Source organism: Chelonia mydas, chromosome 10, assembly GCF_015237465.2.
Source record: "Chelonia mydas isolate rCheMyd1 chromosome 10, rCheMyd1.pri.v2, whole genome shotgun sequence".
In the NCBI taxonomy this organism is placed as follows: Eukaryota; Metazoa; Chordata; order Testudines; family Cheloniidae; genus Chelonia; species Chelonia mydas.
Genome location: NC_051250.2, coordinates 22755403 through 22772772, shown reverse-complemented (window position 1 = coordinate 22772772; position 17370 = coordinate 22755403). Strand labels below are relative to the sequence as shown.

The 17370-nt window shown below is 42.1% G+C and overlaps 1 protein-coding gene across 4 annotated transcripts in view; it reads right to left on the bottom strand.

Annotated features, from left to right (window-relative positions):
* LOC102932729 overlaps positions 1 to 5380 on the bottom strand; it is a 152358-nt gene extending 146978 nt beyond the window's left edge. For 3 of the 4 annotated variants that reach the window (XM_043523560.1, XM_043523559.1, XM_043523561.1), the window contains exon 1: positions 5184 to 5380. In XM_043523560.1, coding sequence (XP_043379495.1) covers positions 5184 to 5283 — 100 coding nt within the window. In that variant the 5' untranslated portion in view covers positions 5284 to 5380. The remainder of the gene's footprint in view (positions 1 to 5183) is intronic. The other variant, XM_043523562.1, reaches the window with a different exon arrangement.
* Positions 5381 to 17370: the final 11990 nt, after the last annotated feature.

The window sequence follows — 17370 nt, the reverse complement described above, 5'->3', positions numbered from 1 at the left end:
TTGGGTAGAAGCCAACATTTTTCACAATATAAAATATTCTTGCAACCCTCAGATCAGAAGCCTTAATGTGTGAGTGACAGTGAAATGGGCCACATAATGGAGTCAGAAGTTCATTCCATGACTGTTTAGTCCAGGCCAGGACTCTGTGTTGTGGGACCCACTGGCACAGGTTCTGCCTAGTTATTCTGGGAGCTGGAGAACCAGAGGGACAGTCTGTGTCTGGCTGGCAGTTTCAAGTGAAGAACCACTGTTGTACGCATTACAACCGAGTCTTGTCTCCTCTGTACCACCAGCATTATTACAGGCCTGAGCAGCAAAGTGGAGGTCTGTGCACGGTATTAAGAGCTAGGGTTTAGGTGCTGCTGCTTATAGAGATAGGAGTCAAAGTTCTGATGAGGGCTTGAAGTTCATTCAGGGGAGTTCGGCCACAGAGTGGTGGTTTTGGTCCACTTCTGTTGAGGTTAAACCATCGGTAACTATGTGCACATTAACACTCATGATTTCCCTTTCTTCCTTCTTCTGCTCTAAAGAGGATAAACACTTTCTGAAAACACAAGCAAATAACTGCGATGACTAACAAGTTTCCTGTTTCTCTCCCATAAGCTGAGAAAAGTCCCGTCTTCCACTAGAACATTTCCAGCATATTTTGACTAGCTTGGTTTTTAGTGCTTGAGAGACTAATTGCTCTGGTTAGATGGGTATAAGCAAAGTGCAAGATTCCCCTTTAAAGTTCTGCCCTGCCTCATTCTAACCATATCTAAATAAGTGCCTTCTATCCACACCCTGGAAATGTCTTGGGGTTTATATTTTTATTTTCTAGATTCCACAGTCACCATTAATATTTTCAAGGCACACATTAGACATGCTGCAGCCTTTAGGAAAGAACAAATGACTTCACGGTCAGCCATAAAAAATCCCTCCCCAGAACTCTCAGATCAGGTTTTGTTTTTTAATCTTCTTGCCAAACCAAGTATACTTTAGCCTTCTGAATAAAAGGCTCATGGAAGGCTGCTGAGACCCAAAATTGTTCTCCAGCTAAGTTGTCCAAGGTCTGACAAAAATCACATAAAATAGCACTGGACAAGGCCTAATAAGCAAAAGGACAAACAAGACATTGTAGGCCAAGATACATCTCTCCTGTCACCCGTGGCAGAGCTGACTGCTGAATAGAAAAGAGATTCTTTTCAAGCTAAATGGTGCCTTGTCATTCTTTTCTATTGGCGGTAATCAGCACAGCATCAGTAAATAGTGCTAACCAACCAGGATTTTTATTTATTTATTTTATTTTTAAAGAAGACTTTTCTAACCATCTAAAGTAAAAAAAAAAACCTGCACCCTTTCATGTCTACTCCTTTGCTATAAAGGTGGCTGACACCAAATTTTCTGATAACTCCAGAGACAGAGGGGTACCAGCATAGCGCACACATAGATAAACAAAACCAAGTAGAGGAGAGATTTGGGAGTATTAAATTACTCTTTATACCCCAGGAGAGGAAACAAACACCACAAACATAAAATAAGAGGCGGGAATAAGAGATAGATTTACCAGAGCAACCTCAGAAATGGTACTCACTGTCTCTTTAAAGCCTTCATATTATTCTTTCATCTAACCAAGCTCTGTAGTTGCCGGGGGGGGTAGGGGGGCGGGGGGAGGTATGGGATTTAGAAGGGAAGTGTTCTACAATATGAAAAATTTTGAGAACCACCAAGTTATTCTAGAGCAAAATTACACTAATGTTCTGAGTGTAGCTACCTTTAAATAGAACACATAGATATGTCATCTTACCCTCATCCTCTGATGCTCTTTGTCCTTTTTGTTTATTACCATCAGACATTATGTAAGCTGTTCAGGGCAGGCCTCATGGGTGAAATCCTCAGTGGGAGTTTAGCCATTGCGTTCAATGGGGCTAGGATTTCAGCCCATGTCTTCCTACATGTCTGTACCATACCAAGCATATTTTGGATACTACTGTAGTGTAAATACATAACAATCGCTTGGTAGATTTGCTCAGGTGGGTATGAAAATGTAATTACGTTTCTTACCAACAGAGGAAAGGAAAGACTATAGTTAAGGGCCTAATTCTGCCATTCTTGCCCGTACTGGGCAGCACCTAGAAGGATTCTAGGCACTCAGTGAAGGATTCTGCTGCCATATTGCTGAGAATCCAGTCTAAATAGAAATGGGGTGTCTAACCCAAGGAAGAATCACACTGTATGTTATCCCCCAAACTCCCTCCCCAAGTGCAGATTTTTAAATGAATCAATTGCCTTTCAGGTCATTATCTGCTTAGCAGGAGAGTTTCATTGCCAGTGGTTACACAAGACAGAATGCAAGTGTCATTTGAAGCATGAACAGCAGCCGGTTTCCAAACCAGAGCTGTTCTTTTCCCAACGCCAGCACGCTGAGGAGCAAACACTAAACATCGCATCACAAGGACTTTTTGTTGTTTCATCAGTCCCTAAACACTAGAGAGTCTATTCTCCTTCCTGATTTTCATTCAGGCTTCCTGGAGAGGGCAGTGACTCTCTAGAGATGTGAGGGCAAATGCATTGAAATGAATGGAGTGATGCCAGAGTTACGCAGGCATAAATGAGAGAGCAGTTTGGCCCATTATATAAAGATACTCGGTCTGTTTTTTAATCTCAATGCACATACAGCATCTGTTAAAACTAATGGCATAGCTCACTATCATGTTTAGGCTTTGAAATGATCTTCCAAGGGAAGTGGCAGAATCCCCATCACTTGATCTGTTTCAAACACAACTAGACAAAGCGCTAGATCAAGAACCATTAAGTGACAGGACAGAGTCAGATTTTCATCGTCTAGTAGGCATGCACATGTGTGCAAATTGCCTGCACAATTTCTGCAATTGCATGCACAGACATTGGGACTGGGCATTCAAATAGCCAGTTAGGCTCCATCATAGAAAAATCAGGTGAGCAAAAAGGTCAATAGATTTTTATTGTTCTTTGTCCATCCCATGGGCACTTATATGAATATACTGTAGTTCTGAAGATCTAACCCAACAGACCTTTTCCACTGCTATAATAAGTGGGAGTTAACTAGATATACTGTGATGAGAATAGCCCTTTTAAGGATACTTCTAAGACACAACCCCCATCCAAGACCTGATCCTGCATTCCTTGCACACACCAAACTTCCTTGGAATTCACTGGGAACACACAGTGTTGGACTGAGTCCCAGGTGTTCTATTAACAAAAACTTGGTCACACTGATACAGTAAAAACAGCCAAAATCACATGAGTGATGCAGATTCACTACTGTTTATGGCACTTGCACATGCCTGGACAGAAATGAAGGTGAATTTGCTGCTTTTATAATAAAACATTTACTATTAAACCTCTTTAAAAACCACCCCATGTTAGCTTGCTATAATCTATAAAAAGCTTGGTTTAAGATAATTCTCTTCAGTATTAAGAACAGCAGCAGTATTTATGCCTCTTCCACAAGTTCTACGCTAATGAAACGTGCCCTCCAGTTATAACCGAGGTCCTCTGTGCCCCTTAGGTCAATTATTCCTACAGGAGACAAGAGTTAACAATACCTCTCTCTTTACTTACCATTGCTGTGCTTTTGTATATTTCATATGTCCCATCTGCCTTAAGGAAATCTTTTGGCAAACTAGCCCATTTAAAAACCCCATTCAGATTATTTGATTGAAACCACATTTTCTCTTCTCTTCCTATAGACTTTAAAACTGGGGGGGAGAGAGGGGAGGAATTCACTGTTTTTGCAACAAAAATAAGTGAGCAGCTTTTCCCTTTGGTATCTATTCTTGTATCATTCTTGAAGCAGAGTGAGAGCTTAATTCTCAGAAGAGTAAAATTACATTTCTGTCAAAATACATTTACCACTTATTTATTTTTCCTCCCCTACAAGATTCTGTTACATCTTTGCAGAAACTGAACTCCTTTATGGAAGTACAAACTTGAACTAAAGGAGCAAAATGCAAGAGAGTTGGTTATTGTTGTTCTAAATAAACTTTATCTCAGTTCAATCAGTAAGTAGAAAGCAAAAAGATTCCTAGAATGATGATTGTCTGTCTAACTGACCACATCTGGTAATGTCATTCTAGGACAACAAAATCTTGCTACATTTATAGACCTGTATAAATAAACCTCAAAATTCCAACTGCACTGCATTTGGAAAGCAATATAACTATTCTGATTCATTCTCTCACAATCCCGTTAGAAATTTAAAATACACAAAAAGAAAAATTGCATCCGTACAAATCTAAATAACCAAGTTTGGGTCTAGAAATTCTTTGGAAAATGTAAATGGTTTCTTCTTTCTTGAAAAAGTTGGCTGGAAGCATAGAAAGATACATTATCAAGTTAATGGCCTTTAAAGAAAATAAATCAGCAATTTCCTTTGCAAGAGCATTGAAATAAATGCAACACCCAAAAATCACACACAGTTCACCTTAATCATGGAGGGCCAGATTTTCAAAAGAGCTCTCAGCACCTAAATCATACAGCCAGATTCTCAAAAGTGCTCGGCCCCCAGCTAAGCAAACGGAGCTGAGGAGTGCTGACCCCTTTGGAAAATCTGGCCACTTAGTTTAGGTCCCTGACTGGGAGCTGGTCAATGCAGAGTCCTGTGAATATTTTATTTTATTGTTTTTAATTGGTTATCCTGTTTGGTTTTGATTTAGGAAACAGCATGTGTCTGGATCTATTTTCAGCCAAAAAAATGGACAATATTGTTACAGTTTCCCTCATTTTCAGCTAGTTTAAGGACCTTTCATTTTCAAAATATTGTAATAACCATCATTTTTAAACATCAAACTAATGCAGCCTTTTACAAACTCCAATCATTCTGTAATGAGTGCATGTATCCACTACAGCAGTTCTATCGTTTTCCTGGGCTTCCCCAACTAATGCTGAAGGAAGATACAGTAATACTGTGCTCTTTAACATGCAGGATACCCTCCCACCTGCAAAAGCACCACCCAGGCAGGCCAGCAATACAGAACTGATGTACAGAAAGCCAAGACAAAGTTACTACAAGAAAGTATTCCTACAAGAGCTGCACGTCCCAACATAATTTACACTCTCCCAGATGCTTTGCAAGTGAGATCATTGCTGTGCAGAAACATTGTGCATTGGCGAGCGAGCAAGCTGCGATTTGAGCAGAGGAAACAACATTTTCTTCTACTTACTCCTAGGCACTCCTGCGACAACCACGCAGAATAAAAGGACTGAACGCAGCCCCATGACCATCCAAAGTGCCTCCTTAGCCCAGCAATAACAAACCCACATCAGTCCTCCTCTCAGAGGCAGCTCTGAGCCAGGCAGTGAAAGAAAACTTTCTTCACAAAGCAGGACCTGACTATTTCAACTCCCCTCTTCCAGCCGGAGGAGGGGCTGACGGGGGAGCGGGTGGTGGTGTGTGTATGGATGGGGGGGGGGGGGGAAGAGTAAGGGAGGGGGACCATCTCAGCCACTAAGAGTTCTTTGATAACATTTTAGACCCACGGCTCCCACTCAACAAGGACCATTTCTAACCTATCGGAAAAGAGTCACCCCGGAGGAAGCTGGAGTGTTCGGCATCTAAAAAGTTCAGACAGCCTGAACAATCCTGGGCAGTGATCGCCCTGCAGGTGATCCATTCCTGCTGCAGTAATTACAGCCACGTGGGGGAATGGGCGAATGCTTTGGGGCTGAAAGGAAGGTGCTTCCATGGGGGAGAGAGAACAAGTGAGCTTTTCTCCCCTATGCTCATCCAGGATAGCAACATCCTCTTTGCCAAAGTGCCACTTCTCAGATGACTGAATGTGTGCCTAAAAACACACAGACAGGCATGTAAAAAAAGAGCCCTGAAGGTAATTATGGGGGTTTAATGACATGCCGGATACATGGCTTCCAGCGTTCACTAGCCTAAAGACTTCCCCTGCAGCAGCTGCCTTGAGTTTGCTTTTTTTCCCCAGCTCCTGCTCCCCACCCAGGCCCTTTCCCCTGCTCTGCCTGGCATGCAGCACTCAGCTTAGGAGTTTCTGCACTTCCTCGTCACCCTTCTTTCCTTGGCGCTAAAGCTGGAAAGGACCTCTAGGGGTTGGCCCCGTGTAGCAGGGCACAATCATAAACAGCTAGGAGGCTGCCTGGTTTAGCAAGCAGAGCACCAGGGATGGGTGTCCAGGCCTCTGCTTCCAAGTTCACTATTGACAGTGCTAGGTCTTGGCCCCGCCTAACCCCAACTGTAAAACATGGCTCCCATGGAGGGCCTGCACCACAGAGGTGTTGGGAGGCTTGGCCTGTTCATGCACTTTGAATTTACTTTAGAACAGCAAAGAATTATTTTGCTCTGCACTAAGCTCCCACGTCCTCTAAACAATCATATATGTGGCGGCCTGGTGCTGCTTTTGCACAAGGGATAACAATTCAAGTCACTGGAGTTAGGCTTTTCCACTCGGTAGGTAGTATCTTCAGAGCAGCAAGGATTACCCCCACCCTTCCTCCACCATTTTTAATGATAGGGGAAGGCAGATCTTCCTGCGTATTTTAAAGGTGTAAAAGGCTAGGCCAATGAGAAACGGTGGAGAATCAGGTCCACTATAGTAGACAGAATCAGCTCTAATTAGAGATGGGCCTAAAGACTGGGAGAGCTTGGACCTGGAGTTGGAATTTCTTATAATCAATCCCAAATGTTCTGAGAGAAAGACCAGTTCTGTCTCCTAATGGAATTTTTGGAAAACATTAGAGCTTGGCTATGAAACCACTCAGAAACTGCATTATAGTGATCTAGTAACTGTGTTTTCTTCAAATCTGCTGTGAGTTATTTAATTGAAAGCACAAAACTATTGCACACTTTATATGATACCAATTCATTTGGACTCAATGAAAAAGGTTGTAGTAAGTTACCTATTAGTCAATTACCTCTGCAATTAGGCTGCACTCAGAAGCCCTAGGAGTCAATAGAAGCAGGGGAGGTGTGTGTTTGTGTTAGCAGGCTGAATTTGCAGCAGAATTGTTTTACTAGGACAACAATTTCTGCCTTTTCCAAATTAATGATGTTGCCAATTCTCCAAAATAGTCTGACTTCATAGTGTTTATATAATGAAAAAAATCTATTTAATAACTTTGATCAGGCTGTGTTACTGAATACTTTACCATGGCAAAAACTTTCACAGAAGTCATTAGCCTGACTCTCCTAAAACCTGCATGGCCCGATGTACACAGCAGTATTTGTTTGTTGGATTCAGGTTGTTCAGCCCAACCCTCCTAGTAAAGAGAACATGTGAGACACATCAGGAACGCCAACATAAGCTAGTCTTTAAAGGAATTATTGTTTCTTTTTTTGAGAGTATGTTGATGTCATGTATAGCAGCAAGGTCCTGAGCCACCAAAGCATATCTCAGCACATGCATAAGCATGGGAGTACTCCCCTTAAAATTAAGCAAGTACGTAATTTAAGTGGTTTGCTGGAGCAGGGCAAAATTAGTGTTATTGGCTTTGTATCCCTAACCCAGGCACCATAGACTCTGCTGGAGGGTAGTATGCAGGACTAGCAACACTGTAAATAACATTTCTAGTTATTTGTCTAGCTGGCTTTGTGTCACTCTTAAAGGAACAATAATTTTACCCTATTTCCTCTTCCTTCTTCAATTAAATCTCTAAATGGTCCCAAAAAAACCTCTCTGCATTGCACACATCTTTGTAGTATTGTAAACAAATGTAATTCATGGCTATTAAAACCAGAGGAGACCATTATGATCATCTAATGATCTCCTGACCTTAAACGTAAGGAAGGCTGCCTCGTTTAGTGAGCAGAGCACTATGGATGGGAGTTACAACAAATAATTCCTGCATCAAACCAAGTAAATTTGTAGCTGAACTTCAGCATTGATTGTAGAGAGCCATGATACAAGTATTTGGACACCTATTTAGAATGACTTTTATAAACTACCCTCTTATAGCAATTTTTAAAATACTGGCAGTTCTATCACGACCCCCAGAATCCCAGAGCACTGAAAGTCGCAAATAGAACACGTGCACATTATTACTATGTTAAAATGTATTGTGTATGCCAGCATGTATGTCATGGCTCAGTCCTCCTAAAGAACTAACCCATGACCTTTCTCAGATGGATCATGGACATAGCATTATACTATTCATAGGGTTGCTTATGAAGTTATGGGTGTTGGTCCCAGTCTTGCAAATTCTTATGCATCTCTTAATTTTAAGCACAAGTAGTTTCACTGATGTAAAGGCATTTGTGACAGTTCTTGGGGTTCCCAGGACTGTTGGTTTCCTGTCAGGCTTCCAGTTCGCCACCTGTTGCCTTTCTTGGGTGGAGACTCATGTCTCTCCCACTCTTGATCAGGGTATTGCCAGGCGGCACAGTTCCCTGCCTTCACTGCGTTACTCCCAGCAAAAGACAGACTGCCTCTGCAGACTTGCTTGCTGTCTCTTCAGAGACTAACAACAGAGTGATTGCCACAGTTATAGGTTACCACACAGCACTTCCTATGCACATTTACATTATTCTTGTAGTGAAGCATTACAAAGAAGACATATTAAAAGCAATAAAAGAATCTACACGCATGCTAATAAGCTAAGCAGAGATCACCCCAATTCTAACATGGGTTCCGGCAGGAGCAATCCTTCAAAACCCCACAAAGGAGTCTCTTCTATGCTCACAAGTTCATAAGAGCCTCAGTTCAGAGCTAGCACACAGCCTAATTGGACCTCAGGGAGCCAAGTCCTTCCAATCCTTCCCTAAGGATTGGTGCCCTCCATGGACCAGAGGTCCTGTCCATTTGCTGCATCAGAAGGCCGTTAGCCTGTTTAAAACTAGGCTATTGATCCAGAACTCTTTTCTTTGTTGGTCCTTGGAGAAACCAGTTTGACCTAGTATATGCGAACCTCTCCAGTGGGTAGCTTCAAAGGGCTGATAACCAGAGGAATTATATTAGCATACACCATTCCTCCTACAGTAGTAACATACAATCTCACAACAACACATTAAACACTTGCCTTTTAAATACAATGAACTCTAAGTTAAACTTCATTGAATTAAGTTTAAGTTTGTCCAGGATATTGTCCTCTGTCACATTTACATCCAACACCAAAAGGCATACTTTCCATATAGTTATGTAATTCCTTAACTATTACCCATAGATACGTCTCATACTGATTATGAGGCTTGACAAGTTACAAAGTATCAGTCGTACGTTACCCTTTATGAATAGAGTATACCCTGCAGGACGTGTCTGGTGTAGTGAGTTTGTCAGATCTCAGATGAGCATTGTTTGCAGTGAACAGGGACCCTTTGCCAACAGGCCTCTGTGTCACAGGATTACTCATACATGTGAAATTAAATGCATATACAAGTGTTTCTAGGATCAAGGCCTATATTTGTGTAAGTGACTAGTGATTCTTGGTGCCACACATGAGATGCCTTGAAGGGAATGATTTTCAGAAAGTGCTGAGAACTCTTAAGGTGAACTGGACATGAAAAATCCCTAACAACTTGAAAGTTTAGGCTCATATGCCTGAGACTGAGTACTAATCATTATTTGGAGGCCTCTGAGAGAAGGGTACCTCCATCCCATTGGGCAGCACCTGACCCAGACTCCAGTACTAAGCCCAGTACCAATCTTCAGGATCTGGATCTGCAGTATCCCACTAGCACAGAAGGGGAGGTGCCTGATGAATCCACTTATGGCTGACAAGCCCAATTCGAGCATGACACAGCTTGTTACAAGTTTCACAGATCCATGTGTTGTCTGAGTTAGAGTCCAAGATTACAGCACACTGCTTTCTTCTTTCTTGCTTTGCTTCCATCCTCTGGGGATCAAAGCCTGCCTGCTCAATGTGGAAGGATGTGAAGTTGTTCAATGTCAAGGTGAAGTTCATGTTGAGCAGTAGCTAAAGCTAGATGTTCCTTCCATACTGAACAGGATTCCCTTCCCAGCTGTCTACCTTGACACTGAACAACTTCACATCATTTTTGCATACATCATGGTATCACCATTAAGGGCAACCCTGCCTTCTAGAGCCATTTCGAATTTCGCTGTACAAAATATTCTTGGGGATATGGTCTCCTCCCATTCTCCTGACATGACCGAGCCATAGCAACCTCCTCTTTCTGGTAGTAGTTTCTAAGTGTGTCAATGCTGCACCCTCCAGTACCTCTGTGTTTGGCATTTTGTCTTCCCACTTTGTTTTCAGGTTTTTGTGCAGGGATCTCATGTAGAAGCTGTTTAGTCTCCTGATGTGCCTAGCATACATAGTCCATGTTTCTGAGCCATAGAGCAGAGGTGACAGCATGCAAGTCTAATAGATTTGCATCCTCACCTTAGTTGATAGTTTGCTGTTATTCCATGCACGTTTTTCTAATAGCCCAAAATTCGTAGCTGCTTTTCTGGTTCTTAGTCAATTCAGTCTGACAGTCAAGATTCTTGCTGATCACTGAACCCAAGTTGCAAAAGCAGTCAATGAAGCCAAGAGATTCACCCTTCACAATAACATCAGACGCTGATTCTTCCTTGGTCAGGGATGCAATTCCTGACTGCCAGAAGCTGGGCCTGGAGGACAGGGCATTGATGGATCACTCAGTAATTGCCCTGTTCTGTTCATTCCCTCCGGCACTGGCCAATGTCAGAAGACAGGAGACCTGGTGAAATGGACCATTGGTCTAACCCAGCATGGCCATTCTTATGTTCTTATATAAAGTAACAGTATAGAATAGTATCAGAGGGGTAGCTCTGTGTTAGTCTGGATCTGTAAAAGCAGCAAAGAGTCCTGTGGCACCTTATAGACTAACAGAGGTATTGGAGCGTAAGCTTTCATGGGTGAATACATGCATCCGACGAAGTGGCTATTCACCCACGAAAGCTTATGCTCCAATACATCTGTTAGTCTATAAAGTGCCACAGGACTCTTTGCCACGAGTATAGAATAGATATAGCTCAGATTCCACTCCAAAGCTCCTGACACAGCAAACATTTACACACATGGATATTGAATCCCTGCTGACTCACTAGATGGATCTATTTATGTGCCTAAACCTTTGCAGGACCAGGGACTGAATGAATGAATGAGACTGGAATACATAGAATCACTAGATCTATTGATATTTGTGAGCTGAAAGGACTCTGAGTGTAATCAACAGAGAACACAGCAGCAGCATTCACAGCGTCCAGCGTTCAAGCTGGAAGAAGTATTATTATTAAATTAGAAACACTGCTTTATACTCCCTTACATTATGTGTCCATTATAAGGGTCATTACACATATTTAGGTTTCAGAGTAGCAGCCGTGTTAGTCTGTATTCGCAAAAAGAAAAGGAGGACTTGTGGCATCTTAGAGACTAACCAATTTATTTGAGCATAAGCTTTCGTGAGCTACAGCTCGCTTCATCGGATGCATCCGATGAAGCGAGCTGTAGCTCACGAAAGCTTATGCTCAAATAAATTGGTTAGTCTCTAAGGTGCCACAAGTCCTCCTTTTCTTTTTATACGTATTTAATCTATTTCCTTAAGTTAAGTATCCTCACACCTTCTTGTCAACTGTCTAAAAGGGCCATCTTGATTATCACTACAAAAGTTATTTTCTCCTGCTGATAATAGCTCATCTTAACTAATTAGCCTCTCACAGTTCGTATGGTAACTTCCAACTTATCTGTATATATCTTACTATCTGTTCCATTCTATGCATCCGATGAACTGGGCTGTAGCTCACGAAAGCTTATGCTCAAATAAATTTGTTAGTCTCTAAGGAACCACAAGTACTCCTTTTCTTTTTGCGGATACAGACTAACACGGCTGCTACTCTGAAACCTGTCATTTTAAAGTTGAGTAATAGCGGCATTGAGCCCCAATGCCGAGAGTCAGGGTAGACAGAGCACAGTATTGCTATCTTTGCAAGACTTAACTTTAAGGAACCTAGTATGTTGTTCTTATAATACCAAGAACTGAAACTTTAAGTCAATGCAAAAAAATATAAAATGTTCAGTCAATCCCACATAGTGACTTTAATAGCTGCCCTTAAGAGAAAATTCTCCAGCATCTTCTCAAAGAAGCAAAGCACAGAGCAAATTAAGCATAAATTTTTGTACATGCCATTTTACACACACACACACACACACACACACACACACACTCTCTCGCATTATGCCCTGGGCCTAGGGAACACACTTTCTTTGATCTCCACTAGGTAAAGTACATCTGACTTAAATTCCCCTTCCTCCATTATAGGTCCTACTACCTAGGGAATAACATGAGCACCCTCTTGTGGTGAGCAATTTAACACCTGCAAACATTAACTGCTAAACAAAAAGAGTATACAGCCCAATGGATGAAGCAGGTGATCTATGGTACAAAGGTTCCTGGTTCAAACCCTTTTAGGGTTCATTTTTATTTCAAGTGCCTCAATTTTTTCCTCTGAAGACTGAATGGGATCAAGACAGCTTTGGCCCTCTTTAATACTATCTAGTAAACTAATAAATACTTTAACTCTTAAAGAAATCAGCTAATATTGGTTGATGAAATCTTACAAAAGTCTGCAAAGCCCACATGACACCAGGGTGGTCTCACTACCATCCACATAGTATCCTTTACCATAAAAAAAATGAAGATATGACGCAGGGCCATGATAACTGCCCGTGACAAGAGATGGAATCTGGAGTAAGGGCCTAGCCGCTGCTGATTCACAGGAATCTGCTGTCTTGCTCTCCAAGGCATTAATCTCATTGTGATCTTCTGCATGTCAGAGTGCCCAGCAAAGAGAACATAAGGAGAAGAGACATAGGAGCCATCAGAGTTAAAGTCACAGATGAAAATCCCATGTAGTAATCAATAAAGACGACTGGTGGCTCTTGCGAATTCTCCTGCAGAAAGCCATGAAGCCAACTTGGTTCCATTGGTGTCTATGAACCACCAGTGAATAAAGGTCCTGTGTTGTTTGTATTAATGCACAGCGAGCTGGTACATAATTTTTTTAAAAATCAAACATTACAGAACACAGCCACGAGCACTTCTATAAACCGCAGCAGTCTGCAATTCCCTGATTTGTTTCTGCAGTCGAGAGATGCACTTGTCAAGGTGAACAATAACCAAATGTCTCTGCAAAATACAAGGAACCTTCTTACATAACTGCTGCCCCACACCATCTGCCCCATCAGAAGCGAAAGCAACTCCTGGTACACACAAGTATGCGAGTGTCTGTCCTTGTAAACTATTCTGATGCTTTTGTGAGACCTCATAAATTTAAGGTTTCAGAGTAACAGCCGTGTTAGTCTGTATTCGCAAAAAGAAAAGGAGTACTTGTGGCACCTTAGAGACTAACCAATTTATCTGAGCGTAAGCTTTCGTGAGCTACAGCTCAATGCATCTAATGAAGTGAGCTGTAGCTCACGAAAGCTTACGCTCAAATAAATTGGTTAGTCTCTAAGGTGCCACAAGTACTCCTTTTCTTTTCTCATAATTTAAGTTCATTTATTGCTGAATTTCTATGCTGTGCTTTAGGATCACTTGGTTATTTGGTATCAGATATATACATCTGATACAATATTTCGAGTCTCCTCATGACCACATCATCAATCATCATGTTCCTGTTACGCTCTGGCGTTTAGGGCAGTGACAAAGCTCCTCCACTCCTGTCTGCTTCTGGCAAGTTTTTCAATGGTTCCCCATGACCACATTTTAAAGCATTTTATTGAAAGATTTAGTCAGATGAGCTTCTAGGTATAAGCGGCAAAAGAAAAGAAGTCGAGGGGGGGGGGGAAGGTCATCACATGTGGCAGAACAAATGACTGTCTCTGGCAAGAGATTTTAATTTCCCAATGGACTTTACTTGAACCCATTCTGTACAGTGCAGGGCTATTTTTAAGCTCTCCAAGCCACAAAACAACCTGCTCACCAGACAGATTTAAATTCTTACACCCTTAAACTAGAGAAAGACGGGGGGGGGGGGGGGGGGGGAATCAAGTTTGCATGAAAGGCTTTTTTCCCTTAAGCCACTAGATCTTAATGTTCTCTCATGTATAAACACACACACACACACACACACACTTTTTTTAGTGTCCTGGTTAAAAGACAGTACATTAGCAGTGCATGCTTATATGTCAACAGCCCAGCTGCTGGAGGATTACGTCAGAATGTAGAAGTCACAAGAACCCCTTAAACACTCATCCTGAGATCACAGGTTTTACATCTTTTAATTTGATCATGAGATCAAGGGTTGAAAACATTTTAAAGTAGGTAGAGCCACAAAGATTGGTTTACTATGAAATACAAGTAAATCAAGTTATACATGAGAAGCATGTGTCCCAGTGCATAAGTATCATTTAGATTTTTCCTTTTTAAATTGCCAAGATGTTGCTCAAATATGAAGTTCATTAAAACTGGTGTAGGTTAATGAGGTCACATTACTGGTGCCTCAGAAGTTGAGTTGTGATTAGACAACTGCCTGTAATGAGAAGGGCTTTCAGAAGGAATGCTGTGAATACCCACTATGTAAAAATGGTTTTCCTTTTACTCCACAAAATGGTTTTACCTTACATGTCATCAATTGATAGCTGCTTGCTTTCCTTTGGTCCTCTCAGCAAGTCTGATTCCATTCTGGCTTGCACATCTTCAGATTTAACTTGTCAGTTGCTCAGTACCAAAGCCTATTACGTTCATATCTCCAATGCCATCGTTTTTCTATGTGGTTTCCCACCCCCACCCCTTTTTTTTTTTTTTTTTTTTTTTTTTGAGGTTATTGCTGATGGCCATCCAGGCTGAATGTGCCTCACAGGGTTCAGTTCCTGAAGGGAACCATACAGCTCAGTCCACAGGCCCTGCCAAAAAAAAAAAAAAAGGCATGCTACCCCTGCAAATGGCCCCTCCTTGCCTTCCCCTTTGTCCCCTCCCTTTAAGATTCCACAGAGCAACCCTGTTTTCCCACCTTCAGGGTCTTCAGTGCTCGAATCTCCTGTGCTTTTATTATTAGGTCAATTCAGGAGTGACTGATTCTTCCTAAAAGGGGGGGGGGGGGAGGGGGGAGGAGAGGCCTCCCTGCCCCAGCCACACTGGAAGCAGCAGGGAACTTGGACCCCTCAACCTGCATGGGGAGAGGGTCCTCTTAAGAACAGCACCTGGCTTGTGCAGGACCTGTGGGAGGGGACACAGAACTGGTGGAGGGTCCCTGGCTCCCCACTTGACTCTTACCCCAACCCGGCTTCCAGCCAGGCCACAGAGCTGCAGCCTAGGCCATGGTAACAGCCTCCCAGGCAGCTGTGGGGAGCTGCGACCCTCCATCTGTCCTGGGCAAGGGGTTCGAGGGTGGGGACCACAGGCTGGGGGCTGCTCTCTGCCCCCTCCACCCCCACCCCAGGCAGGTGGAGGGCCCAGAGCTCCCTGGGCTCCCCATGCCACTCTTACCCTGGCCAGGCTCCAACTTCCAGCCTGGCCGGGGGGGGAAGGAGGAGGAGCAGGGGGCTGGGCCCCTGGCAAAACGTGGATGGGCCAGGGCCGTCCACTTTCAAAAGTGGGAGGGCCATGGCCTGTTGTCCCACCCCCGGGTCAATTTACTGTTGTGGGTTTTGGAAAGGTCTTTAGGGCAACCAAATACAAGCGTTCCCCCCTATCTAGATTAAGGCCAAAATGTTCCCACTTGGGACCTAAAGTTAGGCACACACATTTTCCTCAAATGTGGGTGCCTATTTATCTCAAGAATAATCAATTTCTCCAGCCCACATTTTCATACCCCTGCTGGATCCCTGGATGCAATATTTCATAACATTACCAAACAGGATTTTATTGTAAAAGATATTCAGCAACAAAAGCAGACAGTAACTTCAATGTAACCCAGAACATGAATGCATTTTCTCTCTCTCTCTCTCACACACACACACACAGTAGTATTTCCTGCATTTCCTTGATACACTTATTTGGACACTGAAAATTGTTTTGGTCCATTCAATTTAAAACGTCTCTACATACACAAGAAACAATATCTGAGGAGCCATGCTCAGAACAAAGCCATATAAGGGGGAGTAGATGGCTTTTGCAGGTGGTTTAGCAAGCCTAAATCAAGCTCAGAGAATCCTCCCACGCAATAAGCCTTATTCCGGTTCTGACAGGACAAAAAAAAAAGAAGTGGCAAACCGCACCCTAAACAAAACCCAAACGCTGTTTCTTGTGAGTATGAGGAAATATTGTGGTGCTACCACCTCAGGCTTTCCATGACGTCGCTATGTAGGGACAGGGGAACTTAGGTGAATACTTCTTTATCAATGTATCTGTTGTTCATTTGTTGAATAAACAGGGTTGCCTATGTGGAAAAGGAGTGATGTGATCCACCTCTTTTCATGCAAATGAATGAAGAGTTGTTAAGAAGTGTTAAGAAGTGTCACATGCTTTTTTTGTTCCATCTGTCTCAAAACAAACTAACACCGAGCTAAGAATTATGTTTTGAGATGTGGATAAAATAAAAGCATGATTTGTCATTCTGACATATGTAAGGTTATAAATTAGGATTAACTAATGTTTGTGTAAAGTATCTATTAGTAGCCTGATTTAACAACTGCAAAATGCTCCGGGGCAAGCTGACCCACACTCCAGTGAACTGCAACTCAAGTTCCTCATGGGACAGCTCCTAGGTCTCGGCTATTAGCATGTTATATTCAATACAACCTGTGTGCAGAGCGTTAATACAAATTGGTATAATATTGCAAAACAAACAGCACAGAATAGGTGAATATATCCAGTACCAGTGGGAAACAGTAGGGAAAACTACTTTAAATGTGAAAATAGTCACAGTAAGGACACTGACCATATTTGGGGAAAGAAGCGTTATCTGAAAAGCTACAGAAAATTAAACTTACCCAACCACATGTTAAAAAGAAGATTTTATTAATTAGGGTGGCATTGCTTATGCCGATGTAGCAAGCTTTGAAAATAAGTCTTATGGAAAAAATAAACAGTCAAATTGCAAAATGGAAAGCAGACTCTTCTATTTGGATTACAATACAAAAAATTTTCAATATTCGCATAAAACGGCTTTTCTGCTTTCCACAGAAGTCACCTCTACTGACGCTTCTTGGCACTGTGGGATATTGTTATTGTCATCAAGCTTTGGTTTTCTTGAGTTAAGGTAACCTATGCCTACAGATTGTGTATTACGTGTGCTAACACCATAAATGCAGAGTGTAAAGTACATAAAATAGTTTCAGCTCTTTACCTCCATTATTCTGTTGCCAGTTAGCTGCTACTATGGTAAATTCTTGTGGTGCAGCTAACTATCAGACCTGAAACTTTTTCTAAATATAGAGGGAGCTCTTAAAACCACTTGCAAATTGAACCACAAAAAGAAATAAAAGTCAGCTATATATCTGTAGTACAATAGCCACTGAATTTCAATG